At 45.6% G+C, this 26,258-nt stretch overlaps 1 protein-coding gene across 6 annotated transcripts in view; it reads right to left on the bottom strand.

Moving 5' to 3' along the window:
* kif6 (kinesin family member 6) overlaps positions 1-26,258 on the bottom strand; it is a 70,032-nt gene that overhangs the window by 38,560 nt on the left and 5,214 nt on the right. For all 6 annotated transcript variants that reach the window (XR_013121809.1, XM_076977816.1, XM_076977813.1 and 3 more), the window contains exons 4-12: positions 20,975-21,122; positions 20,726-20,835; positions 19,198-19,327; positions 16,448-16,654; positions 16,082-16,225; positions 15,828-15,914; positions 10,674-10,777; positions 5,798-5,903; positions 1,216-1,366 (exon numbers count right to left, since the gene is read on the bottom strand). Coding sequence is in view for 5 of the 6 variants with exons in the window: in XM_076977816.1 (XP_076833931.1) it covers positions 1,216-1,366; positions 5,798-5,903; positions 10,674-10,777; positions 15,828-15,914; positions 16,082-16,225; positions 16,448-16,654; positions 19,198-19,327; positions 20,726-20,835; positions 20,975-21,122 (1,187 nt within the window). In the remaining variant the exon portion in view is untranslated. The remainder of the gene's footprint in view (positions 1-1,215; positions 1,367-5,797; positions 5,904-10,673; positions 10,778-15,827; positions 15,915-16,081; positions 16,226-16,447; positions 16,655-19,197; positions 19,328-20,725; positions 20,836-20,974; positions 21,123-26,258) is intronic.

Below are 26,258 nucleotides of genomic sequence, written 5' to 3'. Positions count from 1 at the left end.
CTCCTACAGCAGGGACGATGGTGGTCTGAGTGTCTAGGCCCTGCTAGTATGTTTGAATTCTTCATGGAAACAAATCAATCCATCACTCACTCCATGGATGTGCAAGATAAAATAGTAACATCCTGTAACATGACATTTTTCTTATAGAGACAAAGGTTTTAAAGAGCTGCCATATTTTCATGTTAATAGCTATTTTGCTAAAAGCTTCCAAATGTTAGATTCTTGTTTTCTTGTAGCTGCTCTGAAGAGCCTTGACACATGTGTGACACATTCAGATGACGGCACACACCTATGAAAATATCAAAATGGTCAATATCTTAACATTCGTCAGACGTTTGGTTAATGGAGAAAACTGATGCAGATCTTCGAATCGTCAAGTTACCTCCTCGCATCCAAAATACACAAATCTGAAATGTCAGCACGATCATCTGATGTTTACTTTGGAGATAGATTGGCACCAATAGATGATCAAGACACTGCCTAAACTTTCCAGCATATTTATGCAGACATAACATCACATGACGACGTGGTTAAAATGCTAATTTCTCCCAACCCCCAAAAATGTGAAACTTCACTCTTAAACAAACACAATTATGGTTAACTAGATATAAAAACTCTCAACAGTAAAGAGACGTAATGTGGGAATTTTATGTAACCCAGTTATTTACACATTAATCTTACCAAGTTATATTTCATAATTCATGGTTTAAATTCATGAAACTGTTTCCTATATTACATTCATTATTCCCATATGAAATACAAATATCCCATGATACCTTTTCAGTTCATGCAAGAGGAACAGGGTTTGGACACTTTTACAGCAGCTGCCCTGGAAGATGAAGAAGATGATGAAGAAGATGAAGATGAAAAGATGAAGAAGAAAATAGTGATGAAGATGAAGAAGTTGCTTTCTGAGCCCCTTTATGTTGACATTTTCCAAAATATTTACAGTTGCCAACTAGAACATATGGGAATCCAGTTAGGTTATGCACCATTTTTTCACGTCATGCATTGCACTTTTACTAACTAAGGTGTAACTCCTCGAATGAATGTGACAGGCAGTTTGGACGTTAATCGAGCATTTTATAGCTCTCCAAGGTAAATAACTATGTTAGCAAGAGACGTATGTTTCTGCGACTTTAGCTCATATGTATGAGGCAAGAGGGAAAACCGCAGTGCACACAATGGCACTAGTGTAAACCCAGCAAAGGATACTGATCTCGTTGTCGCGTTGGGTCAGCATGTCCTTCACTTTCAGCAGCTCTCCGTGGGATTGGCTGGCATGCTTGTGGGCGGGGCCTGATGACGACAGATCAGTGGCCTCCGCCGTCCTGCTCTGAGGGGGCTGCTTCTGCTTCACCCTCTCCTGCAGACCACACAGTCACTTACCGTTCCCCCATTAAGCATAAAACGGGGCAACTAAAGGGGTAACTTCATGCAAATTAAAGTATAGCAATGATGAAACACCTAATGATGGAACACCCAATGATGGAACACCTAATGATGGAACACCCAATGATGGAACACCTAATGATGGAACACCCAATGATGGACACCCAATGATGGAACACCCAATGATGGACACCCAATGATGGACACCCAATGATGGACACCTAATGATGAAACACCTAATGATGAAACACCTAATGATGGACACCTAATGATGGAACACCCAATGATGGAACACCTAATGATGGAACACCTAATGATGGACACCTAATGATGGAACACCTAATGATGGACACCTAATGATGGACACCTAATGATGGACACCTAATGATGGAACACCTAATGATGGACACCTAATGATGGACACCTAATGATGAACACCCAATGATGAACACCTAATGATGAACACCTAATGATGAACACCTAATTATGGAACGCCTAATTATGGAGCATCTAATAATGAACACCTAATGATGAACACCTAATGATGAACACCTAATTATGGAACGCCTAATTATGGAGCATCTAATGATGAACACCCAATGATAAACACCCAATGATAAACACCTAATGATGAACACCCAATGATGAACACCTAATGATGAACACCTAATTATGGAGCATCTAATGATGGAACACCTAATGATGGAACACTTAATGATGAAACACCTAATGATGAACATCCAATGATGGAACACCTAATGATAAACACCTAATTATGGAACACCTAATGATGGAACACCTAATTGTGACGGTGGCGCCAGAGAGACGGACGAGACACGAGTCCGGTTGTTCACACACAGTCACTTTAATTTAACAACAAGTATTGCGCAATCAGCGCACGATAAACACTCACACATAGCACACAACGTGCAGACTGTAGACAACGACGAGCACAAGACACTGCGCGAACGCACATTAAATAGACAGACCACATCAACCCCACGTGACGACGAGACGAGCCACAGGTGAGACGGATAATGACAAGACGCACCCGCACCCACAGAGAGACACTGACGCAGACGAATAGATGCAGACAACGTTAACACACGCCCCAAAGGAAGGGTTCGGGGACCGTAGCGTGACAGACGCCCCCACCAAGGGCACTACCCGTCCCGGGGTGCCAACAGGACCGAGTGCCCCGAACCCACGTCGATGGGCGGATCCGAAGCACCCAGTCCTGCATCTGGGAGATGACCGCCCTCGGTGGAGAGTCCGCCACCAACAGCTTAGAACACCCTCCCTGGGAAGACCGGGGAAAACACGTTAGACACGTTTAACGGGACGGACACAAACACACAAACAGGAACACTTACACACAGAGGAACAAACGGGAAAAAGGGGTTCGGTACACATACGGGCAGACTCACGAACACTGGGACAGACACACACGAAACAGGCGCCAGACTGCGCGCCAGGAGTAGAGCGATAAGGGGAGAGAGATCGGGAGCTGCAGGTGCTGCAGCGAACGGTCCTCCTCCAGGCTTTGCTGCGCCGGGTGCAGCGCGGCGGGCGGACGCGCCAGGTGCAGCGCGGCGGGCGGACGCGCCAGGTGCAGCGCGGCGGGTGGACTCTCCCCCCAGCTGTCCGTATGGTACGCCCGTCTCGCTCCGCGACCGTCCTCTGGAGTCGACCGTGGGCTCTTCCACCTCCATCTCGGTCGCCTCGCTGTCCCGGCTCCAACTCATGGGCTGCTCCGGGCTGCCACCCCGGGAGCAGTCCATCCTCTCTCCTCCGGAGCGATCTGAGGACGGGGTCCACCTCCCCTTCACAGTCCCAGCAGAACACTCAGAGGGGGGCGGACTGTCCTCTGAGTAGAGTTCGCTGTCCGTGCACTCTGAGACGCCTGAGTGCACGGACGGAGGACGATCTTCCTCCTCTTCCTCACCGTAACCTACGGCAGGTGCGGAGTACTCCGACGGAGGGTAATCTTCGTACTCCCCCTCCTCCTCACCGTAGCCTACAGCCGATGCGGAGTACTCCGACGGAGGGTAATCTTCGTACTCCCCCTCCTCCTCACCGTAGCCTACAGCCGATGCGGAGTACTCCGACGGAGGGTAATCGTCTTCGTACTCCTCCTCCTCACCACCGTAGTTAACGGTGGAGGCATCGCAAACCGACGGAGGGTAATCCACCTCCTCTTCCTCACCATAGTTCACAGTGGAGGCGTCGCATATCGACGGAGGGTAGGCGTCTTCTCCCTCTTCACCCTCACCGTAGTATATGGCGGGGGCGGAACAAACCGAGGGAGCCTGGTCCTCCTCTTCGCCTTCCTCTTCCTCATCCTCGCCTTCCGAGCCCTCTTCTGAGAACTCGCCTTCCGGGGTTTTCTCTGTGGCGCATATCTCCACGGCACCTACCCATAGAGGTGAGAGGTCCCGGGAAGGCGAGGGGTGTCGCTCTCGCCACATTCGTTCCGCGGTCTCACGGAAATACACCGCCATCTCCGCGGTGGAGGACACCTGAGCCTGACGCAGCATGAGCGCACAGACAGGGTCCTGCTGCATCATCTCAGGGGTCGCTGTGGTCTTGCGGTGCTGGGCAGGGGAAGAGGCGTGACATCGCTTGCTGGGCTTCTTGCCCTTCTTTGGTCGGGTCACGTAGCCTGGCATACTTGGGTGTCTCAGACGGCTCGTCGTTCTGTGACGGTGGCGCCAGAGAGACGGACGAGACACGAGTCCGGTTGTTCACACACAGTCACTTTAATTTAACAACAAGTATTGCGCAATCAGCGCACGATAAACACTCACACACAGCACACAACGTGCAGACTGTAGACAACGACGAGCACAAGACACTGCGCGAACGCACATTAAATAGACAGACCGCATCAACCCCACGTGACGACGAGACGAGCCACAGGTGAGACGGATAATGACAAGACGCACCCGCACCCACAGAGAGACACTGACGCAGACGAATAGACGCAGACAACGTTAACACACGCCCCAAAGGAAGGGTTCGGGGACCGTAGCGTGACACTAATGATAAACACCTAAGTATGGAACACCTAATGATAAACACCTAATTATGGAACACCTAATGATGAACACCTAATGATGAACACCTAATTATGGAACACCTAATGATGAACACCTAATGATGAACACCTAATGATGGACAACTTATGGTGGCTGACACGCATGTCAACCGGCCGTGTCTGCAAACGCGTTGCACCATGCAGACAGGTCTAACCTTCACAGCAGAGACGAAATGAGCAAAATAACTGCAGAAACCCACTGAGATAATAACTGGGCTTGGCTGTGACGGAGGACACATAAACTTAGATAATCTCAATTTAGACTGTTTAGTTTTTCGTTAAAAATGGAAACCACTTGGGACAAAATATGACTTATCCTCATGTAGTGAAAGTGGGCATGTCTAATTTTGCCTGTGGACATGGTGTGGTTGGTTAAACTCAGAGGGCGAGTTGAATGGTGATTGAGAGTTTCAGAGGCTGTGCAAACATACAGCATACTGCCAGCAGCTTATATATTGATGGGTATTCCTGACTCACATTAAGTGTGTGTGTGTGTGTGTGTGTGTGTGTGTGTGTGTGTGTGTGTGTGTGTGTGTGTGTGTGTGTGTGTGTGTGTGTGTAAAGGCAGCGAGAAAGAAGAAGCAAATGCGAATAGGGGGACACTGAAGCCCTTGGCTGTTTTTGGCTACGGGGGGAAGAACGGTTCTTCTATGAGCTTAGGAGTGTAAATGTGAAGCAGACAGCAGAGCACAAACAGAGCAGACGAAGACGAAGAACGTGAATATGAGGAGAAGAGAAACAATTCAACATCTTATAGCCAAGGTGCCCTAAACCATAATCAGTCCAGTGATACCATAGTATCAGAATCCCAGTAGCTACGGTGGGATGGGAACGAACACCTTCTATTGGTAGCCAAATTACTTTGGCGAATAACTTACTCACCATAGTCACTCCTGAGTGCTGAAATGGGGTTTCCCCGACATAAACAGAAGCTTTGATGTCTCAGACGTCTAACCCCTAGCTCCTAAATTGGTCTTAGTAAACATGCAGTGGCTGTTGTTAAACACTCAGCAAGGTCCAGTGTTTTCAGACTCTATGGGACATTCTAACTTCAGACTGGACATTCAGCAGTGGTCCTCACACCAAGGTGTTGTGCAGACGCAAGATCTGCCAAACAGGCCTTAACACAGCAGATCTTAGTCATAGACAGAACTACCAGAAGAGGAAGTGGTGTCCTCCTGATAGGTGCTTGGTAGATGCCCAAAGCTGTCGTACATCCCAAGTAAAACCCAAGTAAAAGACCCAAGGCAGACATCATGAAGGACAGATATAGGAACGATGAAGAACAGGTATGCTTTGGAGATGTACCTTCAGAAGTGAAAAGCAGTGATGGATTTTTCTCATATCTGGGCCTAGATCCAGAGTCACCTCAGGGTCAGGGTCATCGAGAAACAGCTGGATCTGCTCCTCAAGCCTATAACACACACACACACACACACACACACACAGACACACACACACACACACACACACACACACACACACACACACACACACACACACATTAACTAAACACTTGGGCACATCAACAACCCCACATCTTCTTTGTGGTGTTATATACAAATTGTAATTCCATAAAACGCCAGCATATGCAAACACTGAATGCTTTGATGCTTTCACTATTCAGGATCTGCATAGGCAACATCTGGGCTCTAAAACAGATACTGACAGGAAGAAAATTTGCACATGGCTTTCCACCATCTTGAAGGCCTCTGTACCAAACCGGCCATGTTTCAGTGCAGTGCTGTGTTTGACTGCTTGAATCCAGCACTAAACTATTTACTTTAGACCGTTAAAAGTTTCAATACGCCGGCCTGTTGATAAACCATCACAAGAAGTCCCTCCAAACATCGCCTCGCTGTGTCCGGGACGGGGCCGCTCGAGTCAAAGGCTGGTGAGAGGCCAAACATACAGCTAGCTCCAGACAGACAGCTCCAGACAGACAGCTTCAGACAGACAGCTTCAGACAGACAGCTCCAAACAGACAGCTCCAAACAGACAGCTCCAGACAGACAGCTTCAGACAGACAGCTTCAGACAGACAGCTCCAAACAGACAGCTCCAAACAGACAGCTCCAGACAGACAGCTCCAGACAGACAGCTTCAGACAGACAGCTCCAGACAGACAGCTCCAAACAGACAGCTCCAGACAGACAGCTCCAGACAGACAGCTTCAGACAGACAGCTCCAGACAGACAGCTGCAAACAGACAACTCCAGACAGACAGCAGCAAACAGACAGCTCCAAACAGACAGCTCCAGACAGACAGCTGCAGACAGACAGCTCCAAGCACAGGTGAGGCAGCGTGCCTTCCAGGTTTCCACCGCACTACCCCTCGTGTCAATACGAACAATGTTTACACAAACATCGACTTAAACAAAAGCCGCACTTGGATTTCAGGCCCCCGAAAGTCATGGAGTTCGTTCAGCTGGAATCCGAATCCAGTCGGTCCTCACGTCTTCCTGTCAGGGGGTTTGAGTGGATGCCGTGTGATCCTGTGTCTGATCCTATGTCTGATTCTCTGGCCGAGTCCAAATATTAACAGAATTCTATATTCATTCGTCCTCTTCTGCTGCCCCACTCCTCTCATGAACGAGAAGATCCACCATAAACATCACCTGCCGTCGGGAGGATGTGAAGCAGGACCAGGCCCCGTGACGAGGGCGGAGGGAGCGATCATCGCTGAGGAAACCGTAAAGCAGCAGAGAAGCCCCAGGTAAAGACATCAGAGGGCAGGAGGCGGGACCAGCACTTCTGAGGCCCACATGTTCCCAGACCGCTGCCAGCACATACACCAGTCCAAGGAGTGGGAAAAATGGGATGGGGAATCAAGACTTTGGCAAGATGCTCCACAGCCCATCTAAGCACACGGTGTCCACTGTTTTTAATAGTTAATGCAAGATTTAGAATATTTAAAAAGGGCTCATAAAAAAGAGCCTAATGGAACTCTCTTTTCTTAAGGGTTGGACAAAATATAGATCACTCTGGTATTATATTGTCATGGCATTGAAAAAAGGACTCATAAAAACAGTAAATTCATAAGGTGATTAAATAAAATATACAGGAATCTGCAATTACAGGGTTAATACTCTTGGTGTCAAAAACTTCACTAAAATGTATGTATCACAGCATTTTCTAAAGTCATTAGTTGTAAGGAATGCCACCTGATCTGTCTTAATCAACCTCACCTGCCCCTCATTACCACGCCCCCTTCAGCCTTACTTAAGCACTTCACCAGCACATCTCAGTTGCGAAGTATTGCCGACTCATGCCGCGTACCAAGCCTTTCTATATCCTGTCTGCTCTCCTGTGTCCTGACCCTCGCTTACGTCCCCGACCTTGTCTCCTGCCTAGTCCCTCTGTACCTCCTGACTTCTGCTCCCCCGGTATGACCCTGGACCGTCCTGACCACGCCAAGAAAACGCTGTTACTAATCCTAGTACTCGTGATTCACCTGCCTGTGTTTGTACCAGCGCCTCATTTAAATAAAAGCGGTGTTCTTCCGCATTTGGATCCCTCTCTGCCTGTTCAATACGTTACATTAGTGCTAAACGCATGGGACACATCCCATCACCAACTGAGTGCAGCTTTGGTCCAACTGACCCGGGATGACCCATCCAAGTGCACGCCATCACATACATCGCGCCGCTGCTCGCCGGACACTCTAATTTCTAATCTAATTTCTCATTCTAATTTAACCCTGAAGACTACAAACAGTTCTGAGGGCTGCGCGACTCTTTCAGATAGGCAGTAAGAGTTTATTGCATTCTAACGAAGGGCATATTAGAACAAGATGAGCATGAATATATTCAGTTATATGAGCTGATTTAGACTGAGTGGAAAAACATAAAAATACACCATATATGAAGATATATATATATATTTGCTTCATTAGTTCAGCTAAGCGTTATTTCCTGACAATAGCCAGTAGTGTTCCAGCAGTTAAACTGGCAGTGGCATGATGCCATGCAGAAACATCTAATAGGGTCTGGGGTACAGAGAGAATGAGGCCTTTGGAACATGTGATTACATACGTACCTTTGGAACATATGAACATGTGGTGTGATGTGCCCACATGATTACATACGTACCTTTAGAACATATGAACATGTGGCGTGATGTGCCCACCATAATTACATATGTACCTTTAGAACATATGAACATGTGGCGTGATGTGCCCACATAATTACATACGTACCTTTAGAACATATGAACATGTGGTGTGATGTGCCCCACTATGATTACATACGTACCTTTAGAACATATGAACATGTGGCGTGATGTGCCCACCATGATTACATACGTACATTTAGAACATATGAACATGTGGCGTGATGTGCCCACCATGATTACATACGTACCTTTAGAACATATGAACGTGGCGTGATGTGCCCACCATGATTACATACGTACCTTTAAAACATATGAACATGTGGTGTGATGTGCCCACCATGATTACACACGTACCTTTAGAACATATGAACATGTGGTGTGATGTGCCCACATGATTACATACGTACCTTTAGAACATATGAACATGTGGTGTGATGTGCCCACATGATTACATACGTACCTTTAGAACATATGAACATGTGGTGTGATGTGCACACATGATTACATATGTACCTTTAGAACATATGAACATGTGGTGTGATGTGCACACATGATTACATACGTACCTTTAGAACATATGAACATGTGGTGTGATGTGCCCACCATGATTACATATGTACCTTTAGAACATATGAACATGTGGTGTGATGTGCCCACCATGATTACACACGTACCTTTAGAACATATGAACATGTGGTGTGATGTGCCCACCATGATTACATACATACCTTTAGAACATATGAACACGTGGAGTGATGTGCCCACCATGATTACATACGTACCTTTAGAACATGTAAACACGTGGTGTGATGTGCCCACCATGATTACATATGTACCTTTAGAACATATGAACATGTGGTGTGATGTGCCCACATGATTACACATGTACCTTTAGAACATATGAACATGTGGCGTGATGTGTCCACCATGATTACACACGTACCTTTAGAACATATGAACATGTGGTGTGATGTGCCCACATGATTACATACAGCCCCGTCGACAGGGGGGGACAACCGGGTCTGTTGTCCCGGGCCCCAGGGCCAGGGGGGCCCATCAAAGAGCCCAGCAATTTATTTTTTCTTTAAAGTCTATAATTTTTAAATAATCTTGAAATCTTTCATTAATATAAAATTCTGTACTCAAAATAAACTCAATGGCTAAAATATATATGTTTTTTTACCTATCTGCATATTTTCCATTAAGTGCATACACCCCCGCATCCCACTGGAAAATGGTTTGATCCAGCACCGACCGTAACCGGCTGGTACCCGCACAACAGCGGGAAATACAGTGGGGGATAGTTAAAGTAAATACAGAAATCTGGAGCGTAGAAAAGAAAGGAAAACATTTACCTGACGAATTTTAATGTTGCATTGTGTTCCAGGTTTGAAAAGTGCTGGAATTTAGGCTAAAGTACTTGAAAATGCTTGAAATTGTAACTACTTCGTTTCACAACAAATAGCTGTCTGACTGAACAGTTCTCGTGAAGACGTTAAGATTGGGCGTTTTGAAAATAAACAACCATTAAATAATGTGATAAAATTTTATTACATTAAATAATCTAATTCCACATTATAAAGGTGTTATGAACCCTGCAAACATGACTTTGTTCATTGCGCTGAAGCGCGTCGCGCGCGAAGTTACAAAAGTCAAGAGGTGCACGACCTCGCGAATGGACAGCGCGCGAGGCCCTCGCACACGGGCGGTGCCACTGCGATTACGTCATTTTCGCGCGAACCCTCGCGCCGCTCGCGACGCGTCAAGTATAAACCAGTCAGCTGTCAGAAACAGCTTTGATGATGGTTATATTATATACTATATGACCTAACAGAAGGATTGTCAAATGACGAAAATCAAATGACGTGTCCCGGGCCCTAGCAAGACTGTCAACGGGTCTGATTACATACGTACCTTTAGAACATATGAACATGTGGAGTGATGTGCCCACATGATTACATACGTACCTTTAGAACATATGAACATATGGTGTGATGTGCCCACATGATTACATACGTACCTTCTTTAGAACATATGAACATATGGTGTGATGTGCCCACCATGACACGTACCTTTGCATCTCCTCTTGAGAGAGCTCGTCGGTCCTCTGCGTCCCTGTTACCATGGCGAGCTCCTCCTTCAGACACTGGATCTCCTTCTTCAGTCGCACAATCAGCTGCAGCAGGACAAGGAGTGAGACAAGGAGTGAGACATGGAGTGAGACATGGAGAGAGACATGGAGAGAGACATGGAGAGAGACATGGAGAGAGACATGGAGTGAGACATGGAGAGAGACATGGAGTGAGACATGGAGAGAGACATGGAGTGAGAGGCCATCAGTGATGGGGCACAGACTTAAAGATTTGTAAGAAGAACTGTGTGCACCAGGCCCTTTATTGCAAAATCACTACAAGAAAAGCATCTGAAAGCAGCTCTAACTCGGAGGCAAAACAAACCTAACTGGTTCAGAACCACAGCTGATGTCATTAAAATTAAGCAATTGGCTTAGTTTCTCTTTAGAAAAATTTGCTCAGAAAACTATATTTAGATAGTTAAATATCAAAAATACCTATTTAAAGAGCCATTGTTGCAACAGTATAGATAGCATCAATTTCCTCTTCCAACACATTTGCTGTTCAAGTTATTTCTGGTGGTTAGAGCAGAGCCACCACTGCACCCAACACATGTGGGGTGAACACTGAACCCAACACATGTGGTGTGAATACTGACCCCAACACATGTGGGGTGAATACTGACCCCAACACATGTGGGGTGAACACTGAACCCAACACATGTGGGGTGAACACTGACCCCAACACATGTGGGGTGAACACTGAACCCAACACATGTGGGGTGAACACTGACCCCAACACATGTGGGGTGAACACTGACCCCAACACATGTGGGGTGAACACTGACCCCAACACATGTTGGGTGAATACTGACCCCAACACATGTGGGGTGAACACTGACCCCAACACATGTGGGGTGAACACTGACCCCAACACATGTTGGGTGAACACTGACCCCAACACATGTGGGGTGAACACTGACCCCAACACATGTTGGGTGAATACTGACCCCAACACATGTGGGGTGAACACTGACCCCAACACATGTGGGGTGAACACTGCACCCAACACATATGGGGTGAACACTGAACCCAACACATATGGGGTGAATACTGACCCCAACACATGTAGGGTGAACACTGACCCCAACACATGTGGTGTGAATACTGACCCCAACACATGTAGGGTGAACACTGAACCCAACACATATGGGGTGAATACTGACCCCAACACATATGGGGTGAACACTGACCCCAAACATGTGGGGTGAACACTGACCCCAACACATGTGGGGTGAACACTGACCCAAACACATGTGGGGTGAACACTGACCCCAACACATGTGGGGTGAATATTGACCCAACACATGTAGGGTGAACACTGACCCCAACACATGTGGTGTGAATACTGACCCAACACATGTAGGGTGAACACTGACCCCAACACATGTGGGGGTGAACACTGACCCCAACACATGTGGTGTGAATACTGACCCAACACATGTAGGGTGAACACTGACCCCAACGCATGTGGGGTGAACACTGACCCCAACACATGTGGGGTGAACACTGACCCCAACACATGTGGTGTGAATACTGACCCCAACACATGTGGGGTGAATATTGACCCAACACATGTAGGGTGAACACTGACCCCAACACATGTGGGGGTGAATACTGACCCCAACACATGTGGGGTGAACACAGAAAGGGGCTCGGTTACCATATTTTCTTACATTTTTTATTTTACCTTCATAATTTTTCATGCATTTTCTTAAATTTCATACACTTTGAAAGATTATCTTTAAACGCAGATGTTCCGGAGCAACACCACGTCCCTGTCTGCCCTGTCTGAGACGGCGGCCTACATGCAGGAAGACAGAGGGACTGACACAGACAGAGAGACTAACGCAGACGGAGGGACTGACACAGACAGGGGGACTGACACAGACAGAGAGACTAACGCAGACGGCTGTCACTCAAGATGGAATGGAAGAATGCCAGTGAGAGAGACAACTATGTGCTGACATACAGAAAACTCCTGACACCAAACTGCCAAAGGTTATAGGTCACCAACTCTCAGACTAAAGATTCTCAGTGTCATACTGAAGAATACAGAATACGGAAATGGCCATTTAAATTTTTTGTTTCACGTATGAACAATAATACATGTGATCATCTATCTATACAGAAAACAATCGGGATAGTTTTAGGGAAATATTTTCCGGTCGCCCACACTCTGCTAACACAGTGGTGTGGTGTTCAGTAACATTTAGGGCAGTTTTGCCTTTTCACCATTTTATGGCTACATCTATGTGTGTTTGGTGCTTGATTTCACCCTAACCTCAAACGCAGGTTGATGCAACCCAAGCAGTTAGCCGTGCGGCAAGCCGGGCCCATGCGCACCGTGGTTCATTCTGGACTGAAACCACGCTGGGCTGGCTGAGCAGCACTGGTTCTGAGCGTCTGAGAATAATACAGTAGCACGAAAGAACACACTGTGCACGATGTTTCTCTGTATAGATGGAGACATCTTTCTCTGTTTATATAGAGACATCTTTCTCTGTTTATACAGAGACATCTTTCTCAGTTTATATAGAGAGACATCTTTCTCTGTTTATATAGAGACATCGTTCTCTGTTTATATAGAGAGACATCTTTCTCTGTTTATATAGACATCTTTCTCAGTTTATATAGAGAGACATCTTTCTCTGTTTATATAGAGACATCTTTCTCTGTTTATATAGAGAGACATCTTTCTCTGTATAGATAGAGAGACATCTTTCTCTGTTTATATAGAGACATCTTTCTCTGTATAGATAGAGAGACATCTTTCTCTGTTTATACAGAGAGATATCTTTCTCTGTATAGATAAATCTTTCTCTGTTTATACAGAGAGACATCTTTCTCTGTATAGATCCATCTCTTTCTGTTTATACAGAGACATCTTTTTCGGTATAGAAAGACACCTTTCTCTGTTTATACAGTCATCTTTCTCTGTACAGATATACATCTTTCTCTGTATAGATAAAGACAAATCTTTCTCTGTATAGATAGAGAGATATCTTTTACTATACAGATAGGCATCTTTCTCTGTATAGATAGAGATATCTTTGCAGCAGTACAGATACATTCACATCTCACTACACATTTGCTTTTAAAGTCATTTCTGGTACTTATTTCTGGCAGTTAGGTTCTCTGGCCCTAAACTGCAGCAAGATCTTAATGTTTGCTGTTTTTTCATATCTACAGTTTTAATGAAAACCAATTGTATGTAAAGAGAAAATAAAGAAAGAGAAGGTAAACAGCACTAAAGTCATTGTACTCCTGATCTGGAACTTGAGAGCACTTGGTTAAATAATAATAATAGACTTACAAAAAGCATATGTTCAGAAACCTGGCTTTTTACTGCTTGGTCAAGTTAAAGGTATGTACTAATCAAACTATTCTGGCATTGTGGTGCTTTGAGGGATTATGGTCCCCCTCTGGAAAGGCTGGAGGAAGATCAGACAGTGTTTAGTAGGCACTGGTCCATGTTTGGAGATGTCAAGAGATGTAGGTTTAGGGCTAGGAATCATTCCTGGAAGTAGACCATGTAAAATGCCTGTGTCCCATGCGTGTCTTCAACCTCGTGAATGAAGGTCCACAAATTGCTTAAAGGTTCTTAACAGTAACCTATAAGACTATACAAATTGAAAGAATGCCAACATTGCCATTCATAAGACATTTTAAGGTGGTCTGGTCTGGAAAAGCACAAAGTGGATACTCATAACCAATGTGACATTTGCATTAGCAAATAGCATGGCCCATTTTTTAGCATGTGGAGGGGGAGGGTAAGCCTCCCAGTCAAACAGTAGCAGCAGGACATGATTCCTCCATCTCTCAGGCAGACACCAGCTCAATTCACGGGCGACCGCAGACTCTCTTAAAAATACCTCTCTGGGGTCTGAAATTGGGCAGCCAAGCTCTAAATGCCGAACCACTGGGAAAGATGACGACGGGGTAAGAGGGCGGCTTACACGGGAGCTGATTAACGGGGCATAGGTGCAAGGCTGAAATTGTAAGTGTCTAAAAACCCCATATCCAGTTTCTCACCATGCCCAAAACTATGAATCTCCACATGGAAACTTTGAGCGGGGTCTCCAAGCAGAGCTGGGTAACAAGGGCTATCAGTCCTGAGGTAAGAACCAGGGGCACGGTGAGTGGGCTTCTTCATTCTCCTCCCTTAACCTCCCCACTAAATGTTCCAGAGGAGAAGATTCATTAGTTCCCATGCGTTGAAATCAAGTCAGGAGCATCTGCTCCTCTCAACGTGTTTACAATGGTCAACATGTTTACCTTGCCTCTCCAAGGAGTCATCACTTAAAGTGAGCCGTCAGAATCAGGAGATGATGAATGTGATGCACGCAGTCTGGTGGCAGCTTACTGTAGCTCTCTACGGAACCAGGGTTAAAGATCAACACTGTGCAAATTTGTTGAGCCACACTCTCCAGTTCCAAGTTATCCTCATGACTATACTGGTGTAAATGGCCTTACAAATGTCTCGTTGTCCAAGGCATACTGTATTCATTCCTTTAGCAGCTGTTTGCCATTCAAACCAGTATCAAACATTGATTGCTCGCAGCAATCGGTCTTTGCTAAATGGAAATTTTAGGCCAGAAAGTACGTATGTCTGAGTTCTTCAAACTGGGAAAGAAGTTTGTGCCCGTGAGTGAGATGCTACAACATAATTAGAGCATGTAAACCTTCTCAGTGGAATGCAAACAAAACAAAAAAGGCCGTTTCCCATGTATATGTGCAAAGAGAAGCTGCTCACACCACTGAGGACAGAACACGTACGATGTGGGAACAGGTGTGGGGTAGAAGGACGTTTCAGACATTCAGTCAAACCTCCATTAGTCTGTTTTGGTTTTGTTTTGATAGTATTTGATACCGGCTTTCTAAGTAATTGTTGAGCAGATTAAACGGTGATGGAAGAGTGGAGAGAGCTAATGAGAGAAAAGTGCTTACAGATGTCAAGAAACAGCGAGGGAGGAGGTGTGAGAACCGCTGAAGAGACACGTGGACACACAGCAGAACAGAGGGACATGAGGGACATGAGGGACATGAGCAGAAAGGGGTGAAGGAGAGAGGAGGGTGGGCGGTGAAGACTCACCAGGGCTGGGTCGAGTTCTTCGTTAAGGAGAGCCTCATTTTTAATCAGGGCCACCCTCTGGGCAAAGCGACACGTGGAGATTGATTCCTGAGACAGAGCCAGAGATTGACCCATAATATGAGAAAACATTTTTCTTCTATGACTTTTTTTTTTGTCAGGACCACCATTTTGTAGTGATGGTGGTCAATATGTGGGCATGAAGTCCAAATAAGCACTTCATGTTGGTGTGAGGTGCCCCGTGGGTTAAACCTCACATCAACGCTGGTCTTCTCAGCCGACACGGTGGCGATCATGGTGGTCATGCAGTTACCCCCAAGACTGTCCCTGAGCACAGAGGTCATCATCGAATTCCGGTAGGGGATATGAGAGCGGTTCTTCTCTGACAGAGCCATGATGACCTGAAATGAAATAAAACTTAAATGAGAAAATAAATAACATTTCTAAAAATAAAAAGTATAACATGTTAAAATATGGACAATATGGACCTCAGCGCATAAAAATCACCCACCGACTTTGATTAGCGGTCAAAATTTCAAAGGAAGAGAAAGATGCCATTTTATCTCAAAAATCCATCTCTGCTCAAAGTAATCGTCAGGGAAAGGGTCTGTGTGCCTGCTCACCTGTTCCAGGTAGTGCAGGGAGAGGTTGATGTACTTGGCCTCCGTGAGGATCTGCCCGCCTACACCGGTCTTGCCCACTCTCTCCGAGCCGGCCAGGTCCACCAGGTGGAGCTTGGAGCGGCGCAGTGTGGCAGAACCGGGCTCCCGGCCACACAGGTGAATGGTGAAGATGCAGTGAGAGCGGGTGGAGGCCTGGTTCATGGGGGTCTGCCAGGCAGAGGGAAGGGAAGTGCAGCACACATGACCAGGAGGGGGCTCCACTGAGCACGCGTTCGTTAAATGTGCTCGATGTGGTGGATTTTTGCGCGTGCACGCGGTACATAAAACCATCAGTTCCTCCTCTAATTCAATAGGCCAACATCTGGCTTTTGTATTGGGACAGTGCTGAATGTTGTAACAGATATGAACGTTGCTAACGGAAGAGTACAATGATGAGCAAACTTAACGATTCTGGTTCAGAAAAGTCGATTTTGTTTGTATGAGTTTCCTTATGTGTGTCCAAGATTTGCATCAACGGCACTCGGATGTGACTGATGACTGGTGAGAAAGAAAAAAAATAAAATTATAATTTCAATGAGGTTCTTTTGCTACTGCTAAAAATAGCCAGGTCAGATCGGGCCAAATCACAGAGAGAAGCGTGATCTGACTCTTTATTGGGAAGAAAGATGAGGGACTGCTCTGAAACCTCAAATGACCTCAAAGTGAAGGGATGGCCTGCAGCTACAGCAGATAAAGATGCACTGTAGTTAGTGAGATGATGCACAGAGCCCCACAGACGCTGCACATGATCAGTGGACATGATCAGATAAAGATGCACTGTAGTTAGAGTGAGATGATGCACACAGAGACCCGCAGACGCTGCACATGCTCAGTGGACATGATCCGGGAGCGTCTCAACAATGTTCTCCACTGCTCTGGCTTTTTTGATATAGTACCTCAGACTGTAGTTCTGTGGATCTATCTGTCTAGTTAAATCAAGCAAACAGCTTATCCACATTTCATATCCACACTACTCATCCACACTTCTTATCCACACTTCTTATCCACACTACTCATCCACACTTCTTATCCACACTTCTTATCCACACTACTCATCCACACTTCTTATCCACACTTCTTATCCACACTACTCATCCACACTTCTTATCCACACTTCTTATCCACACTTCTTATCCAAGCTATGTGTATGCAGAATATATGGAAGAAGCTAAGGACTAATTCTCAGTATTATAATATACACTCACCAGCAACAATATCAGAAACATCTGCTTTGAACCTAGGCGTACTGGCACTTTGTTGAGTAGACCTAACATACACGTACATTTTAAAAGCACACACTTGTACCGTGTAGTCAGCAGTCGAGTGTAGTTCTTCATCCTGGCTCTCGTTCCAACCGCACGACCACTGACGTGCGCATGTATGTTGTGTGGCAGAGCAGTTCAGCTCAGTATTTGCTCAGAACAGCAATAACACTGAGGTGGTAGTGGCCTGGTCGTGGGTGTCGAGCTAGTTTACTCAGCAGAGGTGATGGGGTTTTTACCATGTGTCAATGTCACCACTAGCTTTGAGTCTGCCCCCCAAAAATAACCAGCCTGCAGTGACCCTGGCGTGAACTGCCTATGGACTGCAAAACGTCTCCCTCCGACAACAGGTGTTTCTCTGTTGAAAGTGGCCGGGGGAATGTACATATACTCCAGTTGACCTTATTCACAGCCAGCTTCATCCTCGGGATATTTGCATTATTGCGGCTTTATAACCCTGGAACAGCTGAGTAAAAGTGGACCGCATCAGGACGAAAACCGCAGCCAGCAGTTTGGGCTAACATGAAAACTTACTTCTCTTAATATTCTTCTGTCATGAGGTTCTGAAACCACAGTCCTTGTTTACACGTATAAGCCTGACCCCGCGTCAGCCCCCACCTCCCCGGGCCACACACCTCGAGCAGCGCCTGATTCAGCAAGAGCCCCAAAAAACACGGCCAGCGGAACCGTGATTCACGCTCGTGCGGCCGCGGCGGGGGGGGAGTCAATACATGTGACGTTGCACGTGGTCGGCCAGGTGGGAGAAGCAGAGAAAAGGCCCCATTCAAGGGCTGTTGCTTCTTCTGGCAAGGCGAGGGCCAACAGGGTGTCGCTTCCTGACCTGGACAGCACACACCGCCGAGCCTTCAAGGCCCATGGGCTCACGGTTCCCCCTTTACAGCGAACGGGGTGGAATAGCGTGGTAGTGGGAGTATGGAGGTGGCTGTCAGGAGCATCATTGGGCCTCAGGACAAAAGTTCTGGAAATGAAGAGGCCTGAAGGAGTTCAGCAACAAAGCACACAACCCACTGGAGTGAGAATAAAAGCACACAACCCACTGGAGTGAGATTAGAAATGGGATTAAAAAAACAAATAAGAACATCAAGTTTTCAGAACCTGCCAAATTGCATGGTGCATACTTTCTGTTTGTTACTACAGCAGTCAAACAGACCAGTCCCACAGGTCGATATCAGTGCACTACGGTGTTACAATGTCTATTCTTAAAGGGGTTTCCAACACTACACTTATAATCTGATGGGAGTACATCTGTTGAGTTTATTTGGAATTACTTGCTGAAAAACTTAAATGCACTTCTTAGCATGAAAGATTCACGACTTTCGAGATTCAAGAATATGAATCACTAAATAATAATAAGTCTGTCTGCGTATGTTTGTTTTGTCATTTTGCCCTTTACTCATACACGGAGACTTCGAGAAGTGGGCTCATCACCTCTGCAATCATGCGATTGGTGTCGCCCAGGAAAAGTAGATTCAGAGCCTCTTCTTCATTGGCTGATGCTTGCAGTGACAGGTTCTTGAGGTGAATGTTCTGGTCAGGATCTTCCCTTATTGTCACCTTTCTTTTGCATGGCACAACATTAAAAGGGAAAACAAGGACAGTCAAACACACAGATTAGATGAAGTGCAGTTCCAGTATAGCAACGGACGCTAAGCATGAAGATACCATAGTAAGTTATGGAGAACTGTGGGTAAAGCACTTGGGGTTGAACCCACTTCTATAAACAGCTTAAGCAAACCACAGCTGAGCATCCCGACACTGCAGGGCCAGCAAATACTACACACATGCTTTATCCATCAAGTGGGCGGCTTTTAATGTGATAATGAACCAGCGAGATTTTTCAAAACAAACAAATGAATTACTACCCACGTGCTGTGCCTTAGGGGCCCAGCAATGGCTTGCACAGACACTGGAAGCTTGTCTTAAACTTATGGCTTCACTGCAGTCCAACAGCCTCGTCCAACAGCACTGAAGGATGCCCCGTCGCTAACTGGCTGCATACATAACGTAAAAAGAATTAGCTTGCTTTATCGCCGAATGTTGAGCCTCTGGAAAGTTCTGGAAGGCTGGAATGGAAGTGCTTACGGATATAACTAAGATAAACATTTCAAGGTCGGCTTGTGGGTGTTATAAAGCACTGCCGTGCCTCGACTTGCGGAAGGGGATTCTGTCCATCCATCTCAACTGGAATATAAATTGTTGGCACCTCGAGTTTTGGATGGGGTGAGAGAGAGAGAGAGAGAGAGAGAGAGAGAGAGAGAGAGAGAGAGAGAGCAAGAAGAGAGAGAAGGAGAAAACAGGCTCTATGTTACAGTACATTTCATGTACCCTTGCTACTTGAGAGTTTAGCCTGTGTGGTGAAGAGTGGGCATTGTCTATTTTCAGCACCGTGTAATTAGTGGTACTCGAGGCCTTGAGTTGGATATCCAGTGAGAGGAGACGGCGAGACGACGAGGGCGATTTAAAACGAGGAAAAGCGGAGGACCGGCGTACACGTTTGTTAAACAGCACCTCAAAGAGCTGATAACAAAGAGAAGATCTGGGAGATGGACCGGGAGATTAGTGAGGGAAAGAGACAGGCACTAAGACCCAGAGAGGTGAAGAGCAGCTGACGGATAAAGGAGCAGTTCAGAGTGAAGTACAGTCCACAGGCAGCAGGTAGGGGACAGTCCTGACCTGGGCTTGAGACAGACATCTTCTCATCTTCTCCTGTCAGTTAAGCTGGTGCTACTTTACAAAGGCACTTGAATATCGCCTACTTGTGTTAAAGTGATCATACAGAAACCCACATCCATGAGATATGTAAAAACGACCCTAAAACGGGCTTTCGAGTAGAACATTCAATAGAATTATGTCACACAGGTCTACACTTCCCACGAATGAAAAGCTGGCCAATGTTTAAACTGGAAGGGGATGTGTATTAGTGTCATATGCATCATTTCTGAGGGGGGATACTAACGGTAAATCCTCCAGATTGGATGCTTCATGTTGGGGATCCAGAAGGTCGTATCCCACCTCATTGTAGATCTCCAGGTAAGATATGTGCGTCGTATATGCCATGCTGCTGTCCTGTAAACAAGGAGGGAACCACTTCAGATAATGACACCACACACAATGCTGCATCTGCAGAGCTGCTGTCTCTGTGATCTACATTTGTGATCTACTAAAACTTTCATGAGGGTGAGAGAGAGGTGCAGGCACTCTTCACCTGACTGAAGTGTTGGTACAGGTAGGACAGCGTTCGGGGGATGATGCCCCGGTCGCTATAGCGCTCGGCACCTCCAGTGATGGTGAACGTCTTTCCACTGCCGGTCTGCCCGTAGGCAAAGATGGTGCCATTGTAACCTGCCAAGACACTAACAACAGGTATGCCACGTTTAACGGTCATTAGGATTGTGTTTTATTTTACAAACAAACTCTTCCTGAAATGCAGAACGGAAGGACCTAAACGTTTTCATTCTCAAAAATGCCTTTAACTCTGTTTCCTGACAGCATCAGAGAAGAAGACATGACCATTAAAGACTGCCCAAAATCACTGAAAGCACCAGATAAGAAGACATGGCCATTAAACACCACCCAAAATCGCTGACAGCATCAGAGAAGAAGACATGGCCATTAAACACCGCCCAATATCACTGACAGCACCAGAGAAGAAGACATGACCATTAAACACCACCCAATATCACTGACAGTATCAGAGAAGAAGACATGCCCATTAAACACCACCCAATATCACTGACAGCACCAGAGAAGAAGACATGGCCATTAAACACCGCCCAAAATCACTGACAGCATCAGAGAAGAAGACACGGCCATTAAACACCGCCCAATATCACTGACAGCACCAGAGAAGAAGACATGGCCATTAAACACCACCCAAAATCACTGACAGCACCAGAGAAGAAGACATGGCCATTAAACACCGCCCAAAATCACTGACAGCACCAGAGAAGAAGACATGGCCATTAAACACCACCCAAAATCACTGACAGCATCAGAGAAGAAGACATGACCATTAAACACCACCCAATATCACTGACAGCACCAGAGAAGAAGACATGGCCATTAAACACCGCCCAAAATCACTGACAGCATCAGAGAAGAAGACACAGCCATTAAACACCGCCCAATATCACTGACAGCACCAGAGAAGAAGACATGGCCATTAAACACCACCCAAAATCACTGACAGCATCAGAGAAGAAGACATGGCCATTAAACACCACTCAATATCACTGACAGCACCAGAGAAGAAGACATGACCATTAAACACCACCCAATATCACTGACAGCACCAGAGAAGAAGACATGGCCATTAAACACCGCCCAAAATCACTGACAGCATCAGAGAAGAAGACACAGCCATTAAACACCGCCCAATATCACTGACAGCACCAGAGAAGAAGACATGGCCATTAAACACCACCCAAAATCACTGACAGCATCAGAGAAGAAGACATGGCCATTAAACACCACTCAATATCACTGACAGCATCAGAGAAGAAGACATGGCCATTAAACACCACTCAATATCACTGACAGCACCAGAGAAGAAGACATGGCCATTAAACACCACCCAAAATCACTGACACCATCAGAGAAGAAGACATGGCCATTAAACGCCACCCAATATCACTGACAGCACCAGAGAAGAAGACATGGCCATTAAACACCGCCCAAAATCACTGACAGCACCAGAGAAGAAGACATGGCCATTAAACACCACCCAAAATCACTGACAGCATCAGAGAAGAAGACATAGCTATTAAACACCACCCAAAATCACTGACAGCACCAGAGAAGAAGACATGGCCATTAAACACCACCCAAAATCACTGACAGCATCAGAGAAGAAGACATGACTATTAAACACCACCCAATATCACTGACAGCACCAGAGAAGAAGACATGGCCATTAAACACCACCCAAAATCACTGACTGCATCAGTGATTCCAAGCCTCGACTCCATGAAACCTGACGTTCCAAATTGCCCAAGGAAAGGGGAGGCTCCTGGGATGGTCACGGCCATGGAGACAGACGAGTCTGTCGCACGGAATCGCACGGAACACTTTCGGGTTTGGCTCGGTGACATGCATTCCAAGGCATTCCGGGTGACATCCAGATCCCTGAACTGCACTTAACTTGACTATGAAGAGTCAGAAATGACAAGCCGTCAGCCCTGCCCCCCCCCCCCCAGCCCTAACCGCACCAGATAACTGCTCGCCACTGTATTGACATCTGAGAGCATTTCACAAAATGTGAGGAAAAAACAGACACGGTACCACTAAAATATTATGCACTCAGATCTCTCATCAGTGTGTTTGTATGAGGGTGTAATGGTTACAGTATGGGCACTAGTGCTTAGGTCTGGATATAACTTGGTGATTATGATGTTTCACAGTGCTCCTGGACACGCTACACAGAAGAGCTCTGGGCATTCATCCTGGAACCTCAATTATTGACGATCACCATAAACCTCTTGACAAACCCAGGACGGACACGGACATGTATTAAATAAGGAGATTGTTTCCAAAGGGAGAAGCATGATTTGCCTTGTCTGAATCATCACATTACTCGGTGCATTTAATTTTCAAATCCTAATCCTGCATCCAGCAATAAATTGAGTTAAATAAATCATTAGGTACTTTGCACTTTTTTCCTTTAAGAACACCAGTGTGTTACGGAGGGAGGAGGCGGGCATGACGAGTGGGTAACAAAACATAAAACGTTTATTAGTGCTCAACAATATATTAAGTGGCGCGTTTGGCGCAAGCACTCCACATGAAACACAAGGCACGTTCTTCAGACAAAGACGAGCACGAGACATTGCGCGAACGCACATTAAATAGGTGATTAACACAGACCCTCGTGATCACGAGACAAGGCACAGGTGAGACTAACGAACACGCTCACTAACAACCCACACCCACGGAACTACAAACATGGACAGAACTAGACGCAGACAACGTAACGACACGGCCACAAGTAGAGGTCCGGAGCTGTCACCGTGACACAGTGAACATGTTCACTCAAGTTCTTTAGGAGAACTGTTTTAAAATGTGTTTTCTAATAAATTGATTGATTAGTTGAATGGTTGGCTGACTGATTGCTTGATTGATTATATTCAGTTATAGGGCAGCTTCAAGATGCACTGCTTATCAAAACAAGACATGAAACATACAGCAGCACATGAATCACATAATTAACAACAGCCTAGTGTTTTTAGACATTTATCTCACGTATAGTTGCGTCCATGAAATTTGGCTCACAAAAGGTGGGGATAAGCCCAGGCAGTGGGCCGCTCAGGTGGAGATCATCACGGTGGACAAGAAGATAAGTCTCTTCTCTTCTGGAAAGCTGTCCACAATACGATATTCCCGCTGTATTCCCGGAACACAAGCAGCAGAAATGTAGCTGGGCTCTCATTTTGCGATAAGGTGCACTGCACCGCAATCTGTCGAGGCTTTGGACTGGAATCCCTGCTCCTCAAAAACAGGAGGAGCCAGCTGAGGTGTTTCATGAGTATCTTAAGGACCCCTGGGAAGTTCCCATTAGAACCTTTGCAGGCACATTCCACTGGAAGGAAACCCAAAGACCTCCAGGACCTCCTGGAGAGAATCTGTCACAGGGAAAAGAGGAGTCCAGGCTGCTCATCTCAGCCTGCTACCACCATGATCCTCACCATGAACAGTGGAAGTGAAAGATGATAACAACTTTTACCAAATTCCCTAACATGATTTTCAATAAAAGAGTATGTCAACCTATGTGCTTGATTACATCCTGAACAGCACATTATAAAATTACAGATATTCACAACAAGTTCTGAATATTTAATAAAGTGATCAAGGATCTAAATGGCTGTATGGATGGAGCTGGCTGTCATGAGTTGTGCAGCACCCCCTAGGTTCAGCACAGCATTACTGCACAACTGAGTGCAACAAGGAAATACGGTTTGATTCCAGAGGGAAAAAAAATGGCCGACACATGTGGAACAGACTGAGACGATTCAGAGAACCTGTCTTCATTTAGCAACTATTTATTAGTCAAAACTGGAAAAGTTTAAGTCCAAACTGTTATAAATATGCCTCATAAACAGAAATGCACTGGCGGAAGTGGCTTACTGTTGGACATTAAGGAGCACCTGGTCTTCACCTGACTCAACTATAAAATATTGGTGCAAGATGGTGTGGGCCATAAATAACCAAGAGGGGATTTTTGACTTATCAGCCTGTTACAGTGTTGAATTCGGAGAATATATTCGAGGACAAAGACGTCCTATTTTTCATGATGTAGCAGTCCAGATAAAGCAAAACAAAAACCATGAATGCAATGAAACAGCAAATGATGTCAAAGAAGTTCAATTATCCAAACAGATGGAGAAAGAGGGAGCAAGAAAGACAATACTGAAGCGTTTAGCTTGGGAACGGGTCTTTGGTCACAGGAAATACCAAAAGAACGGCACTGCCCTGAACCCCCCTGGGGAGCATGAGCTTAACTAGGACAATTACGAAACTGGGGTCAGCCGGCCACAGACACCCCTGATTATCTGTCATTTTATCTCTGTCTCCATCACTCTTTCATTACAGGCATACCAGCTGCCAACGGGGGACGAGAATGATGAAGTCAAACGACAAACAGATAAACAGTTCCAAACAAACAAACTAAAAACAAACATCTGACTTTTTATAATCCAAAAATAGCAGACGTTGATGAAACGATGAAAGGTTCATCATATCCCTCAAGTCACAAATGGCATTAGGTAACAAAAATATCTGTGATCAGTGACATTCTGTAGTGTCTATGGCTTCTCCTTTCCTGTCCCTCCCTTCTTAATGGAAATTTCCTCCTGGATTTATAAATCCATGAACTCTATTTAGAGACAGAAAGAAAGAAAGAAAAACGTTTCTGGTAAGATCGAAGGGTGAGTCACTAAGAAGTCCATGCCATTCAGTCTCTATCCTGAGTTGTCATGGTAATTAAAGGTCTTACAACCCACATCAAGGGTGGGGTTTTAAGAACACTCCAAACTGAGATTATGAGTAATGCGACAGACATGTTCTTTTAATATATTTGGAGAAGCAGCATTTATTCAATGGCATGTTTGTCATGGTGCATTTAGTTGCTGGTAAAGAGGTTTGGGGTTTGGTGTTAGCAGAGTTGCATTTTTGGCTTAACACAATATAGGCAAACAATATTGAAGAGTAAAAACTGCAAAAATGAAGATAGTTTCACCAATATGCAGTTAACACATCTGTTACCATGAACTATCTGTGTTAGACACCCCCCAGCACACTGGTCAGTTCCTGACCCCAGGATCACTGACATTTATAACCACTCTCAATCATCAGTGACAATGACACGTGTTAAAGCTCCAGCAACAATGCTAAGATTATATATATATATCGTACCAGCGTCACTACTGGGTTGAGAATGGTTTGACACCCAAATAATATCCACATATACCATGTACCTCTTATTTTTTCAGACCATT

The sequence above is a fragment of the Brachyhypopomus gauderio genome, chromosome 17 (genome assembly GCF_052324685.1).
Source record: "Brachyhypopomus gauderio isolate BG-103 chromosome 17, BGAUD_0.2, whole genome shotgun sequence".
Classification (NCBI taxonomy): Eukaryota; Metazoa; Chordata; class Actinopteri; order Gymnotiformes; family Hypopomidae; genus Brachyhypopomus; species Brachyhypopomus gauderio.
Note: the sequence above shows the minus strand (reverse complement) of the source record. Positions and strands in the feature narration are given on the sequence as shown.